Source organism: Chlamydotis macqueenii, chromosome 7, assembly GCF_036417535.1.
Source record: "Chlamydotis macqueenii isolate bChlMac1 chromosome 7, bChlMac1.mat, whole genome shotgun sequence".
NCBI classification, from domain to species: Eukaryota; Metazoa; Chordata; class Aves; order Otidiformes; family Otididae; genus Chlamydotis; species Chlamydotis macqueenii.
Window position 1 is genome coordinate 16755055 of NC_141562.1, and position 20145 is coordinate 16775199.

General features: G+C 49.0%; 1 protein-coding gene across 3 annotated transcripts in view; it reads right to left on the reverse strand.

Annotated features, from left to right (window-relative positions):
• The window catches only part of PRKG1 (protein kinase cGMP-dependent 1), a 444044-nt gene that overhangs the window by 400884 nt on the left and 23015 nt on the right, over nucleotides 1-20145 (reverse strand). For 2 of the 3 annotated variants that reach the window (XR_015259127.1, XM_086752824.1), the window contains exon 1: nucleotides 14342-14652. The exons of the other annotated variant lie outside the window; for it this stretch is intronic. Coding sequence is in view for 1 of the 2 variants with exons in the window: in XM_086752824.1 (XP_086608950.1) it covers nucleotides 14342-14652 (311 nt within the window). In the remaining variant the exon portion in view is untranslated. Of the gene's footprint in view, nucleotides 1-14341; nucleotides 14653-20145 lie in introns of those variants that run through there. 3 annotated transcript variants of the gene reach the window in all.

Here is a 20145-nt window from a genome sequence, read left to right on the forward strand (position 1 = left end):
CCCGAGCTTGCAAGAAGCACTTTGTGCAGGCAGATGGAATCCTCCTCATCAAAGGCAGAAGAGGATTGCTGCAGATCCGCGGGCTCCCTCTCCTAATCTCTTCTGGCAAGATGACTACGCTATTTGCTTTCTTTATTAAAAAAATAAAATTTATGCATACAGGAATAAAGGGCTAGCCGTACAATCAGTACCAACAGCAGTGCCAGGAAAACAGCCTGCTGCAAGATAAAAATGGGATGTAAAATGCATCATATGAGCCAAAAAAATAAGCATCCTTATACTTTTTACATAGATCAGTAAGGCCTTGGCCACAGAGAAGAGTTTTTTTTGAGGGGTTGGATTTTTTACAGCACTGTTTTGTAACTAGAACAGCCCATGGATGGAGTGCTAACCAAGGCTCGAGGAGAGACAACAAGACTGGACACAGGGACTGTGTGCCCAAGAGCCTGCTGTATTTTGTGCTTTCAGCTGTGACAGATGTCCTTTCCCCAGCACTCAGAATTACTCTTTTCGCAGAGAACAGCGGCCCTGAACAGCCAAGACATTTGCAGACAGTATAAAAGGCGGTTTTGAGGGTGTGAGGGGGAGGGTCAAAAGCAGAAATCTGTTTATTTGGCACCTAAATATAGCCTAGTTAACTCAGCAAACATTTTTTCTCTACTACATGCTATTTTATCTATATTTAGAGGCTGCAAGGAACCAGCTGTAGCATCACCATTTTATTACATTTTTCTGACGGAGAATTCGCTTTTGTTCCCCAGAACAAATCTCTGCCGTTAAATAACCACGACCAGTCACCTGAGCCTTGGGTGTAAAAATTAAGTTTTCAGCTGCAGCACCAGCAGCAAGGATGAGCTCTTAAACTTAGCCTTACACAAAGGAGCTCTGCTCAGCTACGCCTGGCTGGGAACCAAACCTCTAAAAATCAAAGAGGAGACATTGGGAGACTGCTGGTCCAGATCGGCCACAGGTTGATCAGTTACTGCAGTCAACAAGACCCAGCTGCTGGTACAAGACTGGTTTCAACCCACTGCGTTCAGAATGGAGGCTGCTTCTAAGAAAAACCTTCTCAGATAGTAAACAAAAATGAGTTTTCGCATTTTGAGACTCTTCTTTAAAAGCACTATAACCCTCCAGAGTATTTTTGCCTTAAGTTTATTAAAAAGGATTGCATACCTGGACACCTGTAGCACGTGGAGGAAAACTTTTTTTGTGAGGAAAATTACCACGCATTAGGCTTAGGGCCCCATTGAATGGGTTTTTTCTTTTGGTTGTTTTGTTGGTTGTTTTTTTTTTCTGTAATCACTTCAGTCAAACCTTGCCTGCTGAAATTTTATCCTACAGACACATCTCTGTCAATGTACCATCTGATTTACCTCTTTAGATGAGTGCACAAATAGACAACTTAACTTCTCAGAATCCCTCCCTGCGCAACAGACACTTTAAAAAAGCATATGCCATGGGCAACAACAGGATAGCTTTTTACTCTAAAAAAAAACAATATTCTGCAATTTTTCCTCAATGCTTTCACGCTAATTTGCTGAGGTAGCTGTCTTTTATTCTCAATGTATGTACTGCAGGAAAGTGCACTTGAGTCTACAAAGCAATCCAGAGAAAATGGTATCAAGGCACTGAACGGCTGCGGCTGAGCAATCTCGGGACCACCAACACAAGCAGATAAACCCCCGACTTTCAGGTCTTTGGAAAACGTGCAGAGCACAAGAAAGGTTTGAAATAAGCAGATGATGTTGGTGGAAGGAAGGAAACCCGTGCAGCAGTGCGAGACAGGCGTAGTGCTGCTTGTCTCCCGGCGATGGATCTGAAGCAGCAACGGGTGACGGGGAGGCTCCACGCTCAGGACCTGGCAGCTCTGCCTCGCCTGCCCCTTGGCGACCCGAGGGATGGGATGTCGGGCTGCAGACGCTTGTGATTTAGGGTGCCATGGCCCCTCTCACATTTTGTACTCGGGTGAGCCGGGCAACTCTGAAGGAACTACAGAGCAAGCAACCTGACATCGTTAGCTTTTTTGTGCATCATATTCTTCAACTGAATTGATAAAAATTCCATTAGGAGGCTCAGAAAAAGCGTGGAATATTATCTCGCCATTATATATCATTTCTGCAGAATGAACAAAGTCAAAAAATATTTCAACTGCTGAACAACAAAATCAGAATAGGCAATGGAGGTGAAGACTTCCAGCTATGCAAGTGCAACATGTCATTTTTTTGAACTTCAGGCACTGTTCAGAACTAGCATCTAAGTCTTATAAGGCTCCTCCAGCACACATTAAAACTCCAGATACCTGTAAAGATCCTGCCTTCTCGCTGCGTTACACAAGCACCCACATTTCATACAGCTGTCTTGACCATCCTTAAGACAACTGCTTTACTTCAGTGCATAAATCAGCTTCTAACTTACACTTCCAGATCCTGCAATATGCAAAGTACAAGTTCATGAAGCTTTACGTTTTGTTTGCTACATATTCAAAAATTTAATTCACCAATTTAATAACACTGCCACAATGCTCTGGAAGATTATTCGGCTGTATTTGAACAGCAGCCTCCAAAAATTTTGTGGCCATTAAATCCAGTGAGCTTAATCATATAACGTGCCTCCAGTTTATAAATTTGCCCATCACAGATCACATCAGGAGTCTTTTGCAGTGGAAAAAGTTTAAAAAAAAAAAGTGGAAACAGGTTCAATTTTATTAAGCCTGCAATAGGCAGAGTCCTGTATAGATCATGGATGGAATTTCTGATCAAAACCAAGGAGAGAGAAAAGAGCCACCACGCTTCAGAGGTGAAATCTGAATGCCATAGACTCACGTCCCCAGCTCTGCCCCATTTCAATCAGGTCTCCCAAGCGTTGTCCTCGCTACGCTGATGGGCAGCCGCACGCTCTATGGAAGCTTTTCTATACTGGGATCATGCCTCAAACCCAAGTTTATACATCCCAAGTGAGGTTCTCTGTCGGGCTAGTGGCTTCATACTTGAGCTCTTTTTAGCTTCCAAATCAAAAATAAATTTTAAAAACACCTGCTGTGTCTATGGAAGAGTAACAGCACAAAATCAAAAAAAGCTGAGATTCGCTTGACGATGTCTCATTTGGACTGGCTTTGCCTACTTAAGTAACAGTAACAGTCATCCTTCTACAAAGGGCAAAGGAGAAAGACAAAAAAGGGATTTATGAGGAAAGTGGTAATTTGTTCCTAGTAAAAGACAACACAAGCTCTTGAAGTACCCGTCATGATGGCTGGTGAGAAAACAACCACACTTGCAAAGCAGAAGGTAGAGCAGCTGCTTTCCGCACGTCAGGTGCGGAGGTCAGGCCCGCCACCACACAGAGCCAAATGTCCTTTTCCCCGGTGCCTACTCCCTAACAGACAGCGGTGGCACACGTAACGTACCTGCGTGCGCAGTCCCTGGCTAACGCGCTTTGGTTTGGCGCCCCTGCAGAAACAGTCCTTGACGGTGTGTGCCCTCCTGCAAGCACATTAATAAATCTAGCAAATGAACGGAGGGAAATAAGACGGATAGTTAGCGTTCCCTTGGGACTCCTCTAATGAAAGACTGCTGGGCCACAATACAATATCCACTCCGCAACAGATCACTGCGCCGCTGCCAAAAAAAGGGCCATGTGAGCTCTCCCTGCCAAAGCAAGCGGCGACTCCGAAATACCCTGTCAGAGTCAGTTAAGAGGCAGCAAAATCAGCGAGTTGCACCACCTGTGTCCCTTTTCCAAGCAGAAGCATCACGAAACTTCAATTACCTTCCCACAGCGCCAAGTCTGACTTCCGAGTGGCAGGTCAGAGGCTGCGATTTCCTTTCGGCAATGCCCTGAACCAAGGTAACGTCGAGTAAAACCGGAGTATCTGCCTCCCTTAAGCTCTCCCAACGTACTCATTACCATGGTATCTGAGTAGATTTGTGTTTGGGTATACTGCTAATAGAGAAAAGCCATCGCCTCTCCATGCTTCATTTCTCTCATGTGCCTTGCAGAGCCAGGCTTCTACTGGGAAAACAGAAAGCAATCAAGTATCTGATGAGCAGGAGATGTGTCCTACCCTCCGTGCAATTGCTGTGTTAACAGGATTTAAATGTGCAAGGACATGTTAAGGAAAAAATAACATATATATATTACATATCTACACACACACTCCAATTCAAATTGTTTTTAAATATCTCGCAAGTTTAGATAAACAGCACTGTTTGAACACTCAAACCCAAGTTATGCATGAAGGTATACACACACCCCCACGTTTCTAACGGAGGTTTAGCCCACTCTTCCGTCTATATGCTCCCCATCAGCGAGACATTGCTGTTATTGGGTCCAGGATGACATTCAGCCATCGCACGCCGTGCATGGTGATGTTTTGTCAATACGATTCAAAGTCATCACCACTAAACGCCCCGATGCAGAGGGAACCGGCTGCTCTCTCGCTTTGTGTCCTTTTTGGTGCCGGTTCTTTAGGGCAGGGGATGTCCATTATCTGTCTTTTGGCTGAGCTGAGCAAGGTGCAGGCAGCCAACACGATAAAAGCGCTGTTTGTCCGGAACATGGGATGTCACATCTGATCAGTCGCGAGTCAAATGATTTTGTACAAACTGGCACACACTAGAAGAGCTGGATTGTCAGGAAAATCAAGCCTCCCACAGTATCTTGTGCTACAGCCACTGGAGGCTATCTAGAAAGGAAATGAGGCAGGTTTTTTTAGGTGTTGATGTAAAGCCTCGATGCTATCAGATGGGACAGCTCTCTAGAGGGAAGAGCTTTGGGATTGAGAGGGAAGAGAAGGGCAAACGTTCATAGGAAGAGAGAAAAATCTTGGGGAGAAGAAGGAGGAGCAGGAACAAGAGACGCAGGGAAGGAACTGAGGGCTCAGAAGAGAAGAGAGAAGAGGGCGGCGAGCCCTCTCCTGGAATAGCAGTCTGCCCTGCCACGGTGGGCAGAAAGCACGGTGGTGCGAAGGCAGAGGGCTCTGGGAACACAATGCCACAAAAGGGACAGAGAGGACACGCAGGGCACCCTGGTGAGAACCTGGAAGCGGAGATGAAGGGCACAGATGCAATGAATTCAGCCCACAGAAACCTCAAACTGCAATACTGCCACAACCATACAGTCCCACCCTGCAGATGTGTATCCAGCTGCAGGGTGGGATTGTACAGTCGTGTCATTTGTCAGGTGTCCAAATCATTGACCTGTTTCGTTCACTGAATATACACATCAAACTGCAAAACACCGCAGCTGACAGAAGACATAGACCTCCTCTCTGCGCCCAAGTTTAGCCACGGTTAAATCCCACAGGTATGCTCTTACAGACTTCCACTAATCTAAGCAAGCCTGAAACTTCCACACAAAGAGGTGGACACTAACTCTATTTCCAACTCAGAAAGGAGGATGCCTGATCTTCTATTTTACCTAAAGGAACTTCTCAGGTTTTTAAGAGTCAAAGCAAAGATTTTCAAAGCATCTCTGTCCTTAGTAAGATAGCTATTCTTGCCAACGAGCATAAAGGTATAGCTGAATGGCATTATTTGCATCTCATCTGCTTTATCTACACCTTCCTTAAGTGCTTGGCTCTTGCCTTGACCTGCTGTTGCCTGAGTCATACAGCAACTGATTTCTTCTATTCATCAGAAATGTTACCCACCAGGAAGGTTATTTTCCTCGTTTAGCCTGTGGACTGCACAGCACTAATGAATTCCCCTCACCCGGTGAATCTCTGCACACAATCGACATCAAACGGGCAGTTTAAACAGTAACAAGCACTGACAGATCCCACGGACCCTCTTACACTGGGGGCAGAGAGCAACAGCTTTAGATTTTCATCACTTCCACCTCACCCAATCATTTACACTTCGGCTCCTAAACCAGAATGATACTCCGTGGCTGCTAAGCCGCGGAAGCCAACAGCATTACAACATTCCCAGAGCCCAGATACCGTAAAAAAATCCTATGTACACAGTCGATATTTAAGCTTGATTGTTTTCTATCCTAATAAAAGTCCATCTCATAGTATGTCTACGTTAATGCAATGCTCCTGTGCACCTCAGTATATATGTGCACGGGCACAACTGCCATTATATGTATTTCTCTTAAAGCCAGGACACCACATTTAACACAAAGCATGCGTATACTTACAAGACTCCAGTTTCATCTTGCATGAACACAGACAGCTACATTACGATTTCTGCTACTTGTTCAGATCACCCACCACCATCATCTTAGACAATATTAAATAAGTTAACAAAATAAGCTGGCCTGGCTGAGTAGTTTTCAAACTTGCTTCAAGTCTACATCACAGAGCCGGTCCACAGCTTTCCTGACACAGTTCGTGTGTTTAACAGGAAGCACTTCCAACAAACCAAACCGGGGAATTTTGGAAAAAGAAACACAGCTCTGGGCAGGAAAAACGTTGCAATATAACAAGGCGGGGGGGGGTTCAGGGATATCCTATTTAAAGATTGCTCCTAAAAACCAAGCAAGTACTGTCCAAGTACAGTCCAAACATCCCAACTTTGCGATTTTCAAGTCTGGGAGCCCATTTTCTACTTTGAAAGCAGGCACCAGTGCTCAAGTTTGGCTATACGTGCTCAGGCAGTAGTTTCCAAGGAAACCAGTGACTGCATGAGCATTGCAAAATGCAAGTCCTGTGCTCGCCGTTTCACAAGTACACTGTAGCTATCTCCGCCGCACAAACCCTTCCAGGTAGGTGCTTTACCGCCCTTTCTAAAATACCTTAATACAATCTCAGATGTTCAGGATGTCAGCACACACAGCACATCTCCAAGCAACGTGCGCGCTTGCAATCAAACCACTTTGTGTAGATAATAAGAGAAGGAGAAAGGAATTATTCGAGTTCTTTTAGGCTCCAATGTAGCAAATACTTTTGTTCTTTCCTGTTCTATCAGCCCTTCAAAACCAAGACAAGCTACACAAAACGTGAATGCCGAGGACTTCTCTGCCTGCACGTACGCCCTAGAAACGGCAAAACAGCAGGTGGAAAACATTTATACAGATATTCATCCTTTTGCCAGCTACAGAGGTAAGTATTTTGGCACTGTGAAAAGCCAAAAGAGAAGAAATACCAGCAGCACAGGCAGTAAGGAGTACAATTCATGGCAGTAAGTGGCACTTAAACCACCACCATCTCCAGTTCCAAAAGCAGTTTCCCTTTACCTTAAAATAAGGTTTGTAGTCAGTGACTCCTGAAACCTTAGCATCCCGAGCAGAGTAACCAAAAAGAAATTAGTACATATCCAGTCACTGCATCCTTTTTAACTCCCCTAAGGGAGCAATTTTTTCCCTTGACTCATATTTTGCAGCTGGGGCTGAGTGTGACAGTGTTTAGTAAAGACACAGAGTCTGCTCGCCTTCCCAGCAACTCTGCAACACAAGTCACTGCGAGCAGCTGGCTAATCTAAGTTTCCCTTTTCCTCAGTATCAGCGCATCGATCTGGCTTGGGTTTTTTTTTTTTTTAATTCACTTCAGACATATAAGGAACACAGGATGCTAAAGCTCACAGCAAGTCTGGAGAGAAGGCATTCGTGTCCATGGTCTGGGACCTCATTTTCTGTTGATGTACTCTAAAACTATCCACAGACAACATTTACTTCGTAATGCAGATAAGAAGAAAAAAGACAATTCCGTAGAAAATTAATTTATAGAGATGTACTACAATTAAAAAAAACAAAAAACAGTTTCTATGCTAATGACTGTCTTCATTTAAGTGCTGGTAGCTTCCTTAAAACTACTGTGCTTGCTGAATACATTTGTTTTGGATATAACCCCCACAAAGATTTCAATATAGTTTCTGAACAGAACTATTTTGCTTTCAAACATAGTGTATTTACACCACACTGCTAAAATTCCTATCTGAAAGCAGCGGAAATTCAGAGAAGCACGTGTTGCTTTTTGCTACTAAGCAGAACTGAAAATAATTAAAACTGCAGTGACGTTTCATCTTGCCATCACTCATCAAAGCAAAAATTGGACAGAAAATGACAAACCAAACACATGGCTTTAATGGCTTTGGCCAGTTAATTGTTTTTTCCCCTTCCTCTGGTCCTTAGAGTTCACATTCAACGTAAACTCTACCTGACTAAACAAGCATACTTCAGAGATGGCCCAGGAAAATCTTTGTCCTTCGCATAATAGCTAAATACAATGCAGTTATTCCTTACCACCACGAGTACCCAAAGCCCCAGAAGGCTGAATTACACAGAGAGCCAAACTACCAGCCATCTCACGCTTGCTGCTTCACAACGCATTAAGTGGCACAGGCTGAGGCGTGAGTCACACATGTGCCTCTCGCGTACAGGAAAGCCCCATCCACCACCACCGCCACTGCCAAGCCAAACCTGTCAAAACAGAGTAAAATCACATTTGACTGACTCGCACTCGCCGTTATCCTTGACGCACTGCATGTTAAAACTTCTGTTAGGAAGCGTATCATCCTTCAGAACACAAACTCATCCTTGTGAAGCGTGACAGGGGTCTGCTTTCGGCCCTGCTGTGCGGACAGAAGCGGAGCAGGTTGGGTGTTCGGGGAGTCAAGAGAGGAGATAGCTCACGAGGCAACCCTGCCAAGCTGCCTTGACCAGACACAGAGATGAGGTAAGTTTCGGACTGGGCTGCCGGGCAGGCAACAAGACCCACGCACCCAGATCCAGCAGCACTTGCTACAGGAGCAGGCTGTCCTTCCCAGCATCCAAGAGCTTGTCCACGCAAATCAGCCAGCCGCAGCTAAACACAAAAACCACAGTAGGGTTTGCGTGGCACCACGCTGCCAGAACGGCAGGAGAAAAGTCGCTGTGTCCCCTCAACAGCCGCCAAGACAAGCGGAAAGCCGATTAGCACGGACCTAAGGGAGATCATTCCCCAAGGCCACACCTCGCGTTGCTGGGCACATCATCCTTCCTCACAGAGCTCCTACCAGCAGAGAGATGCTGCCCCATCGCCACTTCACACAAAAAGCCCTAACCCTAACGTCCTAACCCCCTAAATCCCGCATACCCGAAAAACCCCACTGGCATTCATGGATGTCAGCATTTAATCAAGAATCAGCACATCTTTCCAGGCACAGTAGTTCCGCTTCGTAACAATGTTAATCTACTTTCTGATGGATTCAGTGTTTTATCACGCAGCACATACAAGCAACCACAGCAGTTAATTACTCTCAAATAAACACTAAATGCACTTCAATTGGTCACTGGACACATCACACCGAATTTCATCCCCACACCCCCAAAAAATTTAAGGTTGCATCCCTACGTCCATCACTGCTGACTGCTCTTGATAGGATGTTTTCTGCAGCGCGACATCAAAACCAGAAGATAACAGGAGTGAAGAGGCCATGTTGTAGGTCAGCCCCGACCGGGACCAGACTACACAGTCTCTCTCTCACTCCCCCCACCCTCCAGTGGGACAGAAGGGAGAACTGGTAAACAAAAGGCAGCAAAAACACCTGGGTTGAGATGAAACAAAAAAATAAATTTAAGAGAAATAACAGAAGAAAATAAAACAGCGATGGAAAACAAATACAGTACAATACCCTACAACAAATCTCCACACCCAGTTTCTTCCCAAGTAGCAAGAGGCTCCCCTCAGCACCCTCCTCACTGACACACTGAGCATGGTGTCCGGGGGGATGGAACAGCCCTGGGGCTAATTGGGGTAAATTAACCCCAGCTGTTAGCTAATTAGTTAACTATCCCAGCTGGGTGCCTCAGCCATAGGGCCACCAGCTCCAGTTCTCCTCCCAGCTCAGGTGAATATTAACTCTATCCCAGCCAGAACCAGGACAGACCACCATCCCTCCTCCGATGTCACAGCTCCTGTCCCACGTTTTGGGATGCTGTCACTGTGGGGGGGTGCCTCAGTTCCTGATCACAGGTCCCTCAATCGTCTCAAACCATCAGCTCCTAGCAGATAAATTACGTTGCACCCATCCCCCAGATGATTTCAGAAAGAGGAAAGCATGAGGTTTAAGAAAAGAGGGTAAGGTTTTAGTTGTTTTGGTTTTTTTAGAACTATCGTTTGAGAGTTTAATTAATGAACGGCTCCTGGGTACCACAGCACATATATCATTTATAAATACCAGCAGATAATTTTATGCAAACACTCTAAATATGAAGTGCTTTTCAAATATTTCTGGGGGTTTTATTACTATTATGATCGCTTTAAAATATGCCTCTAGTTCCAGAGAAGATGTGCACATTCGCCTTCAAAGAACCAATTTGGCCATCGAAAGGATTTTGTTAAATCTCTTGTATGTACGTTGTACTTTCCCTAAGGCTATGCAACCAAGTATTTTATTTTTTTTAAACCAGAACTCTTAAATAGGACTCACAGGCTGCTCCTCCCCCCAAAAATGAATCTCTGGGATTCTGGCAGATTTCCCAACCTTACAGTCAAAGCATTCCTAAGTCTGCTAACTCACAAAAACAAGACATTTTTCATCTTACTCAACATTTTCTACAAATGACACAGCATTTTGCCGTTATCTCAGTTAAGACAACAACAGGGCACGCACCACCTCTGAGAAGAGACCCTATGCATTCCTCCATGCTCACATGCTCTCCGCTTTGTTTTACATTCTGCTGCTGTATTTTTTTTTTCCCCTTCTGGAAAACAAAATATGCTGATTACACAGTCTTCCAAAAAAGCATACAGCTGTTGCCAATCACCAAACCGAGCAGCCTTTTAAAATTGAAGTCCTGGGTATTTTCCCATGACAAGTACAAAATAACGAAGGAGAAGAACAGCTTCCCAGTTAAAAAGCCTATTCTTTGGTCTGCAGCTCTGTAAAATCTCAATTGGAATAACAGTTGGTACAAACTCGGTCTCGCAGTATTCTTTTCATGCTGACAGGCTGTTAGCAGCCAGGATATATCCTGCGAGAGGTCAAAGGTGGGGAAAAACAGAGCAGCAATTTTAGAAGATGAAGAGGAGATAAGGACTGGGCCACGACTTTTTTCTACCACGGAAAACCATCCAGCTCTCTCTCTGCCCACATCTCCAGTCACTTCTTGCAAGTTATTTCCTTTGAGGGGAGGGAGAAAGAAAAAGCCGCTTATTTTAGACAACTGGCTTCTAGTTACTTGAACAGGAAGACTGATAAAGATGCCAATGCCTGACTTCTCTCACTGGTCTCATAACTTGGAAGAAAATAGCAGGATGTGTCCCTCCACGGATTTTTAGCTATAAACTCCTCATGTGAACCCATAAAGTCTCATTTCACATTTTAAAAAAAAATTTAGAGGCAGAACAAGCTCTACAACAAGCAAGCAAAACTCTTAACACTGTGACACAGGTATTTTTTTAAACTATATGCATCTTAAACAGCGGGGGCTGTGTGCAAGGTAAGATCCTGCAGGAAATGTAACGGTATTTTTCCATACGAGGCAATTAAATTTACTTTCATGCTTGAAAGCCATTCAGAGTTTAACCATTTTATAACCCAGAATCTTCTACATGGCATCACAGCAGCTTCCACAGACACACTTCACCACAGAGTCAGACCCACAGGTATCACAAATCTACCCTTGTGATACCTCACGATCACTGACTCCCCACTACTCCCGATCCTACCAGTCCCCAGCCGCCTTCGGTGCTCCACCAAATCAGACGGACAGACCCAGCACCACCTAACTGCAAAAAAAACACAGGCTACCGAGCAACTGAAGATGCCCTGCTGCTCCTACTCCTGTATAACGCCGGAAAACAGGCTGATACGTTGGTGGCTTGTCAAAACTAAAGGTTGCATGCCGTTACGCCAAGAGTCGCTGGGGTTCGGCATGGATGGTGCAAAAAAGTCAACGCGTAAAGACGGGTATTTTGGTAGTTCCTGTTCTGCTTCCAGGTCCTCTCCATCTCAATTCCCAGTACCACCACAACCAGTTACCTTGAACACCAGAATGTCATCAAGACCGTGTCACGTTTGTTTTGCCAAGACAAGGACCTCCCCCTAACCACGCACGAGCACCACGTAAGCCACATTTGTGGCCGCACGTAGGAAAGTGTAAGAAAAATCAAAACTTAGGTATTAATGACACCAAACAAACTCAACCACTTGCGCTTTCTCACTCAGTCTCCCAGGTACATCAATCACTAACAGAGGTGGCCATCTGGATAGCATTTTAATCCTGAGAACTACAGGTCAGCAAAATACACGGCTCGTGTTTTCCTTTAGTTACGCAGCCCTATCTTCCATTGGGATGCTCAAATCAGAAGTGCTCATCGGCGCAGTTACTGGTTTAAGCAAGCACCCGAGATGACCATCTATCACCAGAAGACTTCACGTCGCCTCAGCACGTGTCCATCCTGAGGTGTCAAGCTTTGAGGGCTCCTCGCCACCGTAACGTGACGGCTGAGCAGAACAGTAAACGCTTCCCAGAGCAATGTGCACTCCTGAAGCCGTTAAGAAGTGTCTTTTCCACCTCAGCGATGAAGGTCTGAAGCTGCAAGTTGACTTAAATATTGTAGTATTAAGAGTATTGACCACGGAAGGTCAACATGAAATACTCCCTCAGATGTGCGGCGCGCATTACGCCCCATGTGAGATAAGAGCAAGGTGTTTACACAACGAGTGATGAAAATTCAAGCTGCAAAACATTAATTGAAGGCTTTGTCAGGCTTCCTACATATCTCACTCGACATGGCAGAGACACCAGGCTTCTCCTGCTGAAATCTGAAGCGCTTCCCCGAGCGCTGGGGAGCCCGATTCACTCTTTGAGGGCACCAAGGAGCAAACGCACGTGCTGGAAAAAATCAATATTTTTGGATGCGATATGCTGGCCTACAGCTTAACTGAGGGAATTGATGCCTCCGGGCCGCCTTATCCCACCTTAACCAAGACAGTCATGGCTTACACAGACCCACCTGCGTGTCCCCCCCACCCCAGAGAGCCCAGCCTCCACTTTTTGGGGTGTTTTTTGAGGGGAGGAAGCGGGGGGGGGTGTTAATTTGGTCCACCACAGTTTCTCCCCGTGGCCCTTTTGAATCCGGAGCCGCGGCCGTTGGCCTTAAAAGGGCAAAATATCTGTGGAGAAACGGCGGCGGGAAGAGGGAGGCGGAAGGGGGCGGGAAGCGGACAGGCGGGCCCGGCCGAGGGTCCCGAAGCGGCGGCGGCCCCGGCGCGGCGGTTGCCAGGAGACGGCGGAGCCCCGCCATGGCGGCGGGAAGGGCCGAGGCTGGGCGGGAAGGGCCGGGCCGGGCCGGGCCGGGCCGGGCGGCGGCACCTTGCCTCACCTCATCCGCCCCGCCACCGCCCCAGCCACCGGTTAAACCTGCACCCGCCCCGGGGCTGATGAACATGGAGGGGCCTCGCTGGAGCCAGGCGACGTCGAGAGGCCGAGGGTCCGTCCCCCCAGTCCCGTCCGCCATGTGCCCTGACGAGGGGCTGACCTGCACCCCAAAGGCCGCCCCGGGGATGAAAACCAAAATTACAACACGGACACCACCAGCACTCCCCGCCACCCCGGCGCACCCCTTTAATTCGGCGGGGAAGATGTCGGCCGCAAAGGGGAGGCGGACTTGGGCCACCCGGGGAAGGTCGAGCCCCGGGCCGGCCCCCGCCGCTCCGCTTCCACACGAAGCCAGGCGCTTCAGGAGCAGATAATCTCTTTTATTACTATTTTTTTTTCCCTAAGGAGCGCTGAACCAAATGCACTGCGACTTACTGGCTAGGGAAAGATCCTCAGGTGTGGGGAGGGGGTGATCCCGCTCCTGCGAGGTCTCCCTTCTCTCCCTTAAATCGCTGTCATGTCCCTACCCTGCGGCAAGGGTGACACCGGGGCAGCGCATCCCCGGGCGTGCGGGGAGCCCAGGTTTCGGTTTCCCCGCAACTTTCCCTTCCCGCACACCCTCCATCGCACCAGGACACCCCAACGAGCCCCTGCCCCTGCCTGCCTTACCCCCGCCCCCGAAAACACCAGCACCCCCCGGGCACCGCACCCCGCCGGGCTCCAAGTCGTGAATCGCTCCCCGCAGGACCCCGCTCCTCCCCGGAGGGGAGAGGACCGAGGAGGGGGGTGGTGTGCGGGGCTGGGTTTCTCGTCCCCAAACCGGTTCCACCCGCCAGCAGCACAAACTCCCCCGGCGGGATGGGGGGGTGGGGTGGGGGGAGGTCGGTTCTCCCCGCACCCCGCCGCTCACTCCTGTCCACACCCCCCTCTCCACAGCCCGCAACTTTCGCGGACCGCGGGGCCACCCGCGCTTCGGGGCTCCGCTCCCCCCCTCCCCGCACCCTCCCCGGGGGCTGGAGGGGAGAAGAGGGGCGGTGGGTTCCCCGGAGGAGGGGGTGACCCCCCCCCCCTCCCGCCCCTTCTCGCTGCTTACTGCGGGCTCTTGGGGTAGAAGGGGAGGGTGACATGGCTGAGGTCCTGGATGTCAAAGGCGGTGGGCTCGGCCGAGATGGCCTGGCGCTTGGTCCTTTGCTCCCCCTGCAAGGTGCCGGCGCTCTGCTGCTGCGCCTGCTGGGTGGCGGGCCGGATGACGGAGCGGTACTTGTCCAGCTCGTTCTGCAGCTTCTGGATCAGTTCGTCCTTCTGGTCCAACTCCAGCTCCAGCTCGTCGATGAGCGCATCCCGCTGCCGCAGCTCCTCGATCTTCTCCTGCAGCGCGTACTGTAAATCCCGCAAAGTCCCCATGCTCCTCCGCCGCTCCCCTTCGCCTCTCGCCCCGGCAACTTTCCTCCCCCCCTCCGCTTCCCCCGCACTTGGGACAACTTCACCGCCTCCGGACGGCCGGCCCGCGGTCTCCCCGTCCCCCCCCCTCCCCACCACGGCAACCGGACCCCCACCCCCCCCTCCCTCCCCCCTCCCCCGGCAGCCGGGTTGTCAGGGGGCGATTTGGAGCCGCCTGCGTCAGGCTAAGGCGTGAGCGGGAGGCACACACGCACACACAGGGAGAGCGAGAGGAGGAGAAGGCGGGGAGGCGGCGGGGAGGGGAGGCAGGGGCGCCGGCGAGGACGCACATGCCCTCCCCGCTCCCTCCTTCCCGCCCCCCCCCCCCCCGCCGCCGCCGCCGCCGCCGCCGCCGGGCTGAGGGGGTGGAGGCGCGGAGGGGGCCGCCGAGCCCTTCCCGCCCGCCGCGCTTTGGCGGGAGGAGGCCGAGGAGCGGGTCCCAAACCCTGGGAGGTGGCGGCACAAACCCTCCCCTCTGCTCCGGCCAAGGCTGCGACTTCGTCCCTACAGAACTTGCCCGGCTTCTCTCCCGTTTACTACTTTTTTTTTTTTAAATAGCCGATTTTTGTCGTCTTCTCCGAGTGAGAAGCCAGTGCCTGGCATGGCTCCTCCCCAGCCTCAACCCTCGGGCTCCAAAAACCCAGATTTTAACGCGAATATCGGTCAAGTATGTCTGCACTGGAAAAGCCTGGAGGCAGGGCATACGGGTCTCGCTAAAAAAAAAAAAAGAAAAAACCTTAAAATACAGAAAATAGTCTTTCTGTCTAGCCCCAAAGAAAGCACAAAGCTACTTTCTGCCGTACCGAGCGCGACGCCTTTTTCTGCGCGCCAACAGACGGCTCTACACCTCTGCCGTGCAGCCCACAGGTCTGCAGCGCAAAAATAACAAAATAAAATAAATGAGCCGCATCGTCTGAGCCCTCGGTGCCAAACGGCTCTGTTTGCTTTTCTCTTGCCCGCCTGCGCTGGGCAGAGAAGGGCCAGCCATGCACACCGTCACGATGCGACTCCTGGGCTTGGCCCTCCAAGCCGAAAAAGGGGATCTGTGGCCAAGAAAAGAGCTGGTTTGGGGGCTTTCCTGATAATATTTCATGGTCTGGAAGAGTCGGGGGTAAAAACCCCCACAGCCCCTGCTCACCGTGATTGTTTGAAAGGGCCTGGCCTCTGTTCACAAGCATAAACTTTGCACGTTCTTCAACGTATTTGATACCTCCTGCATTTTTTGAGATGCACATGAAAGAAAAACAAAAAAGGGTTATGTAAAACGCTTCACTTTTCAGTCCCCTTGATGCCAGGCATAAAAGCAAAGTTCCCAAAGTTCCGCGGTTGTTTCCACGGGTTGCCAAAGCGCTGTAAGTTCAGACGGCATTTTTTACTGTGTATTCCCTCCATGTCAATCAATGACTTGCTAGGAACAAAAGTACCAAATATCTTCTGAACATTTCCATTTTAAAGAAGGCCAGCATTAAATAGACACACTCCTGCTGCCTACAAACTAGAAACCAACGATAAAGAAAATATTTTAATAGCATTCAGCTGACATGCTTCAAGTTTTATTGCTTCCCTCCCTACTGAAGTGATAGCAACTTCTGGACGAGGGAGACGGCGATACGGTTAACTGAAGCCCACCAGGCTTCAAAAGAATAGCAGCCCCGGGGGAAAACTTGCGCATAATTTCTCAATGACATGCAGTGAAGCCACATTACTTGGTTGCTGCCAGAGGTGCACAGCCTTGGACTGAGACGACAGTGCCTAGATGAGAAAGGATCTGGAGAAAACCATGAGAAATTATAGGAAATAAAACCAGGGAGGAATTAGCTGCATATGTCTACAGAAAATATTTATTTACAGGTGGGAAGCCTGTTTTCATAAGACCTTTGAGGTCTAAAGAGAGATTTTATGGCTCAGTTTTCAATTTAGGGCTGTAAGCAGCAGCTGCCAAGTCTAAGGCTGGTCTCCCCTGATTTCAGGGTGAGGCCAAAGCAGCCCAAAGGGCTTCACAACCTGACAGCCGAGTTCTGCTGCGGGAAGGCAGCCGGCAGTTGCCTATTTTCGGCTATTCACCCCTCTCCCAAAGAAACCATCAGGCGAGTGGAGATCTCCTCCCCGCCGTTCATACTCCAGGCTTTCCTGATGCTGGCTGGTGTGTAATCTCAGGGATCCCAGGGTACCACCCCCCTCCGATAAAAGTAAATCCTCTGATCCCATTCCTTTTAACTTAAAGTTCCCAATAAAAAAAAAAATCTCAGGCTCTCAGAGCAGCTGCTTTGTCTTCTTGATGCAGTGAACAGACAGGAACAGCTTTAGGGAGAGGAATGGCAGGAATGCACCCACTGGCTTGGGTTTCTGGAGGATGGGGCGAAGCTGCTGGAAGTTTGTCAGGGAAGCCTTTGGCTATGGTCGTCCCAAAGCCTTTTTCTGATCTGGCCACTGCCATACCGTGCCTGGGTATCAAGTAAGCAGGAAACTGAAAAAAAAAAGAGCATCTGCAGACAGCATCCTCTCTGCCCCAAAACACCACGCGCCGGGACTTGCTGATGGGAATCACACGAAACGGGGATGTTTCTCCTCTTCGAACAGGCTCTGATGTACTCACAATATTTCCTCTCTGCACAGCTCCTAGGTTTTAATAGCTTTTGCTTCTAAACCTTTCAAGGATCATCTGTCACCAAATGCACCCACTCAGCTGCCATCTTCCAAGCTAAAAACATACTTGAAAGCTCTCTATTCTGCAAACATCTCCCCGGGCTCGCCAATCAAAGCTCAGGTAGCAAGCAGGATCGTTGACAGGCAAATGTCACCTTGCTACAAGCCGGCCAGGACAGCGCGGACAGAGATGCTGGAGATGCCCCACTGAGTACACACACAAACATTTTCCTCCTTCTGGAAGCATTTTTTTTTCCCCTGCCTAATCCACTCCTTCCTCTTTTCCCAAAATAGCTATGGGAGCAGATCAGCCTGTGGTAGAAAGTGGAACCACTTTGTTTTTGCAATGTTTTTCTCTGCGAGTCAGGGCTTTGTGCAGACTGGGGAAGGTGCGTGACCCACGGGACTCTACCCGCCGGCGGCACGCAGCCCGTTGCAAACCCGAATGCGTTCCCTGACGTGCACATTGACAGCAACACCTCTACGATGTGAAGAAGGAAAGACTGAAAATACAGCAAGATCTAGAGGAAAGCAGCACGTACCTGAGCTGAACTCTTGCAAAAAGCATGCTACAACCGACTCAAGTTGCCGTTCACCCCTGCGAGTCACCACGTCTCCGCGGTGGGATGCCATCCCCCCTATTCCACCGTGCACCCAAAATTCACGCCAGTCCCTGAGGCAGAGGAAGGAGTGCCACCTACTGAAACGGGAGCACATCTGACTCCTCCCTACAGCGCGTTTGGCCATTCTTTTTGCCTTTTGCCCCAAAGAGAGTGCCTCCAGTAGCTCCTTCTGGGGCCACGGCGCCCTACAGATTTGCAGGGGGCAGCTGGAAAATAATTCAGCCCCCAGGGATGGAGGTGAGGCTGGAACTACGGCGTCAAAGCCGCCTCGCCAAGACCGAGGAGCAGGACTTGGCAGTATTTGGGGAGTACTTCAGCCCCGTTTCTCTCTGAAAATAAGCCCTATGGTCTTGTCACATTGGACACTCCTCCTTATTTTGGTCCTTTCCAGAGCCTCTAAAAATGAGTGCTGAAGCCTGTTTGTTCCTCCCCACCGAAGGGACGGAGATGCCCAGGGATGGCATCTTGTGGTGATTGCTGTCTTTTAAATCCTATTGATTCCTGAGTGCTGAAAGTCAAATCAACATCTCAACTGGATTCTCTCAAGGATTTTCCCTTTAGCATGTAGATTATTTCCAATACCAGTAACAAACACAGAGAAGTAGCTCTTGTGAGGAGCATGGGAGCGCTCCAGCCTGCCCTAGGAAATCCTCCCAGGACGAGGATCATTTGGAGTAGAGCGCACAGATGCATGTGCCAGCATCAGATTTTAAGATTCACATTTCCTCTTCTCCTTCGTGGGTCTTTTGCCCAGAAAAATAGCTGGCACAAAGGACCTAACGCACTGGCAAGGTAGGAGATAACCCTCCCCTTGTCGCTCTCCCAGGCTGGAGGAAAGCCTGTACCTGTGGTTCCTGCTGGGTGGGCTGCAGAGCTGCGGCAGTAGAAGAGCATCGGTCATTTTTATGGGAAAAAACAAGAGTCTTATATTAAAATGGCACAATAAATTACTCTCAGTATCCAGAATTTTAATTCAACAAGCCCTTCAAAGCTTTTTCCTTCCATTAGAGCAACCAAATCAGTCCCTCTGGCTTCCTTCCCTGGCTAATAAGATGCTATTCCCACCAGCACTGCCTATGCATCTACAGAAACCACAGACCCTCTGCCCTCCAAAAAGCGTCTGACACACTTTAGTTGAAAGATGTCTTCCTAAGCCAGGCTTTTTCTCCCAACGATCGCACGGAAAGTTGCATTTTCACAGTCACCCCATCAGACGGTCGCTTATGGTGGCAGCGGGTCTCCGCATCCCTTCGCTTCAGTACTGGTTCAGCTGCTCACCCGTCCCCGCGGGGTAGGAGGGGATGTACGGCCTTCCTGGTAGCACCTTCTCATGTCCTCAGCCTAAATGAAATCTTTGGGGCAGGAAGGAGTAAACATATTTTCTGTGTGTCCTTTGATAGGAACTGCAAATAGCAGCAGATCTCCAGGCAGGTCAGGCGTTGGCAACCACCACCACCGATCCCGGTCCCTCCTGCCCGTCCACACCTCAAGTGACGGGTTGATTTTTTTCCCCACCTGCCAGAAAGGGCCGGAATGCCCAGCAAGGTCAGACACGAGCAGAGCTTAAGAGACATCTTCCTACGGGCTGGATTAAGTCGGAAACAGCTTCAAAATTATTCAGCTGCCTTAAGCAGGCTTATATTAAACAGCGACTTGTTCTGAAAACTGCCGACATAAATACTTAGTGCTGTTTTGCAGTTACTGCAATTAGACACTGACTATGCTCCTGCTCTGCTCAGCAGTCCCGGGGCACTGACTATGTGGAGCAAAAGCGGCATTTAGACAAGGAGAGCCCTGGAAATGTAGTTTTGTTTTGCTTTCAGCCTTAAGCAAATGAACCCAGGGACCAATTAAACTGAACGTAAGGATGCAGATCTAGTCTTGGAGCCATGAGATACGGGATATAATGCAGGTGAAGTATGCAGAAAACATCAACTCACTTGACGTAGTTGGAAAAACAGTTTCATTCTGGCTCTCACGCACGTATCCACGAGACTGGGAGAAGCTGAAATGTTTGGAGGAAGGGGGGAGCCATGTCTTGGATGTGATGCCACTGATTTTCATGGAGACACGGCCAGGATAGCCAGGCCAGCTTCCTTGCACTGCTCATCAACCAGGGTTTAACTGCTCAGGACAGCCCACGCTCAGTGACCCTTTCATCTTCACTATTCAACCTACGTTCCACCTC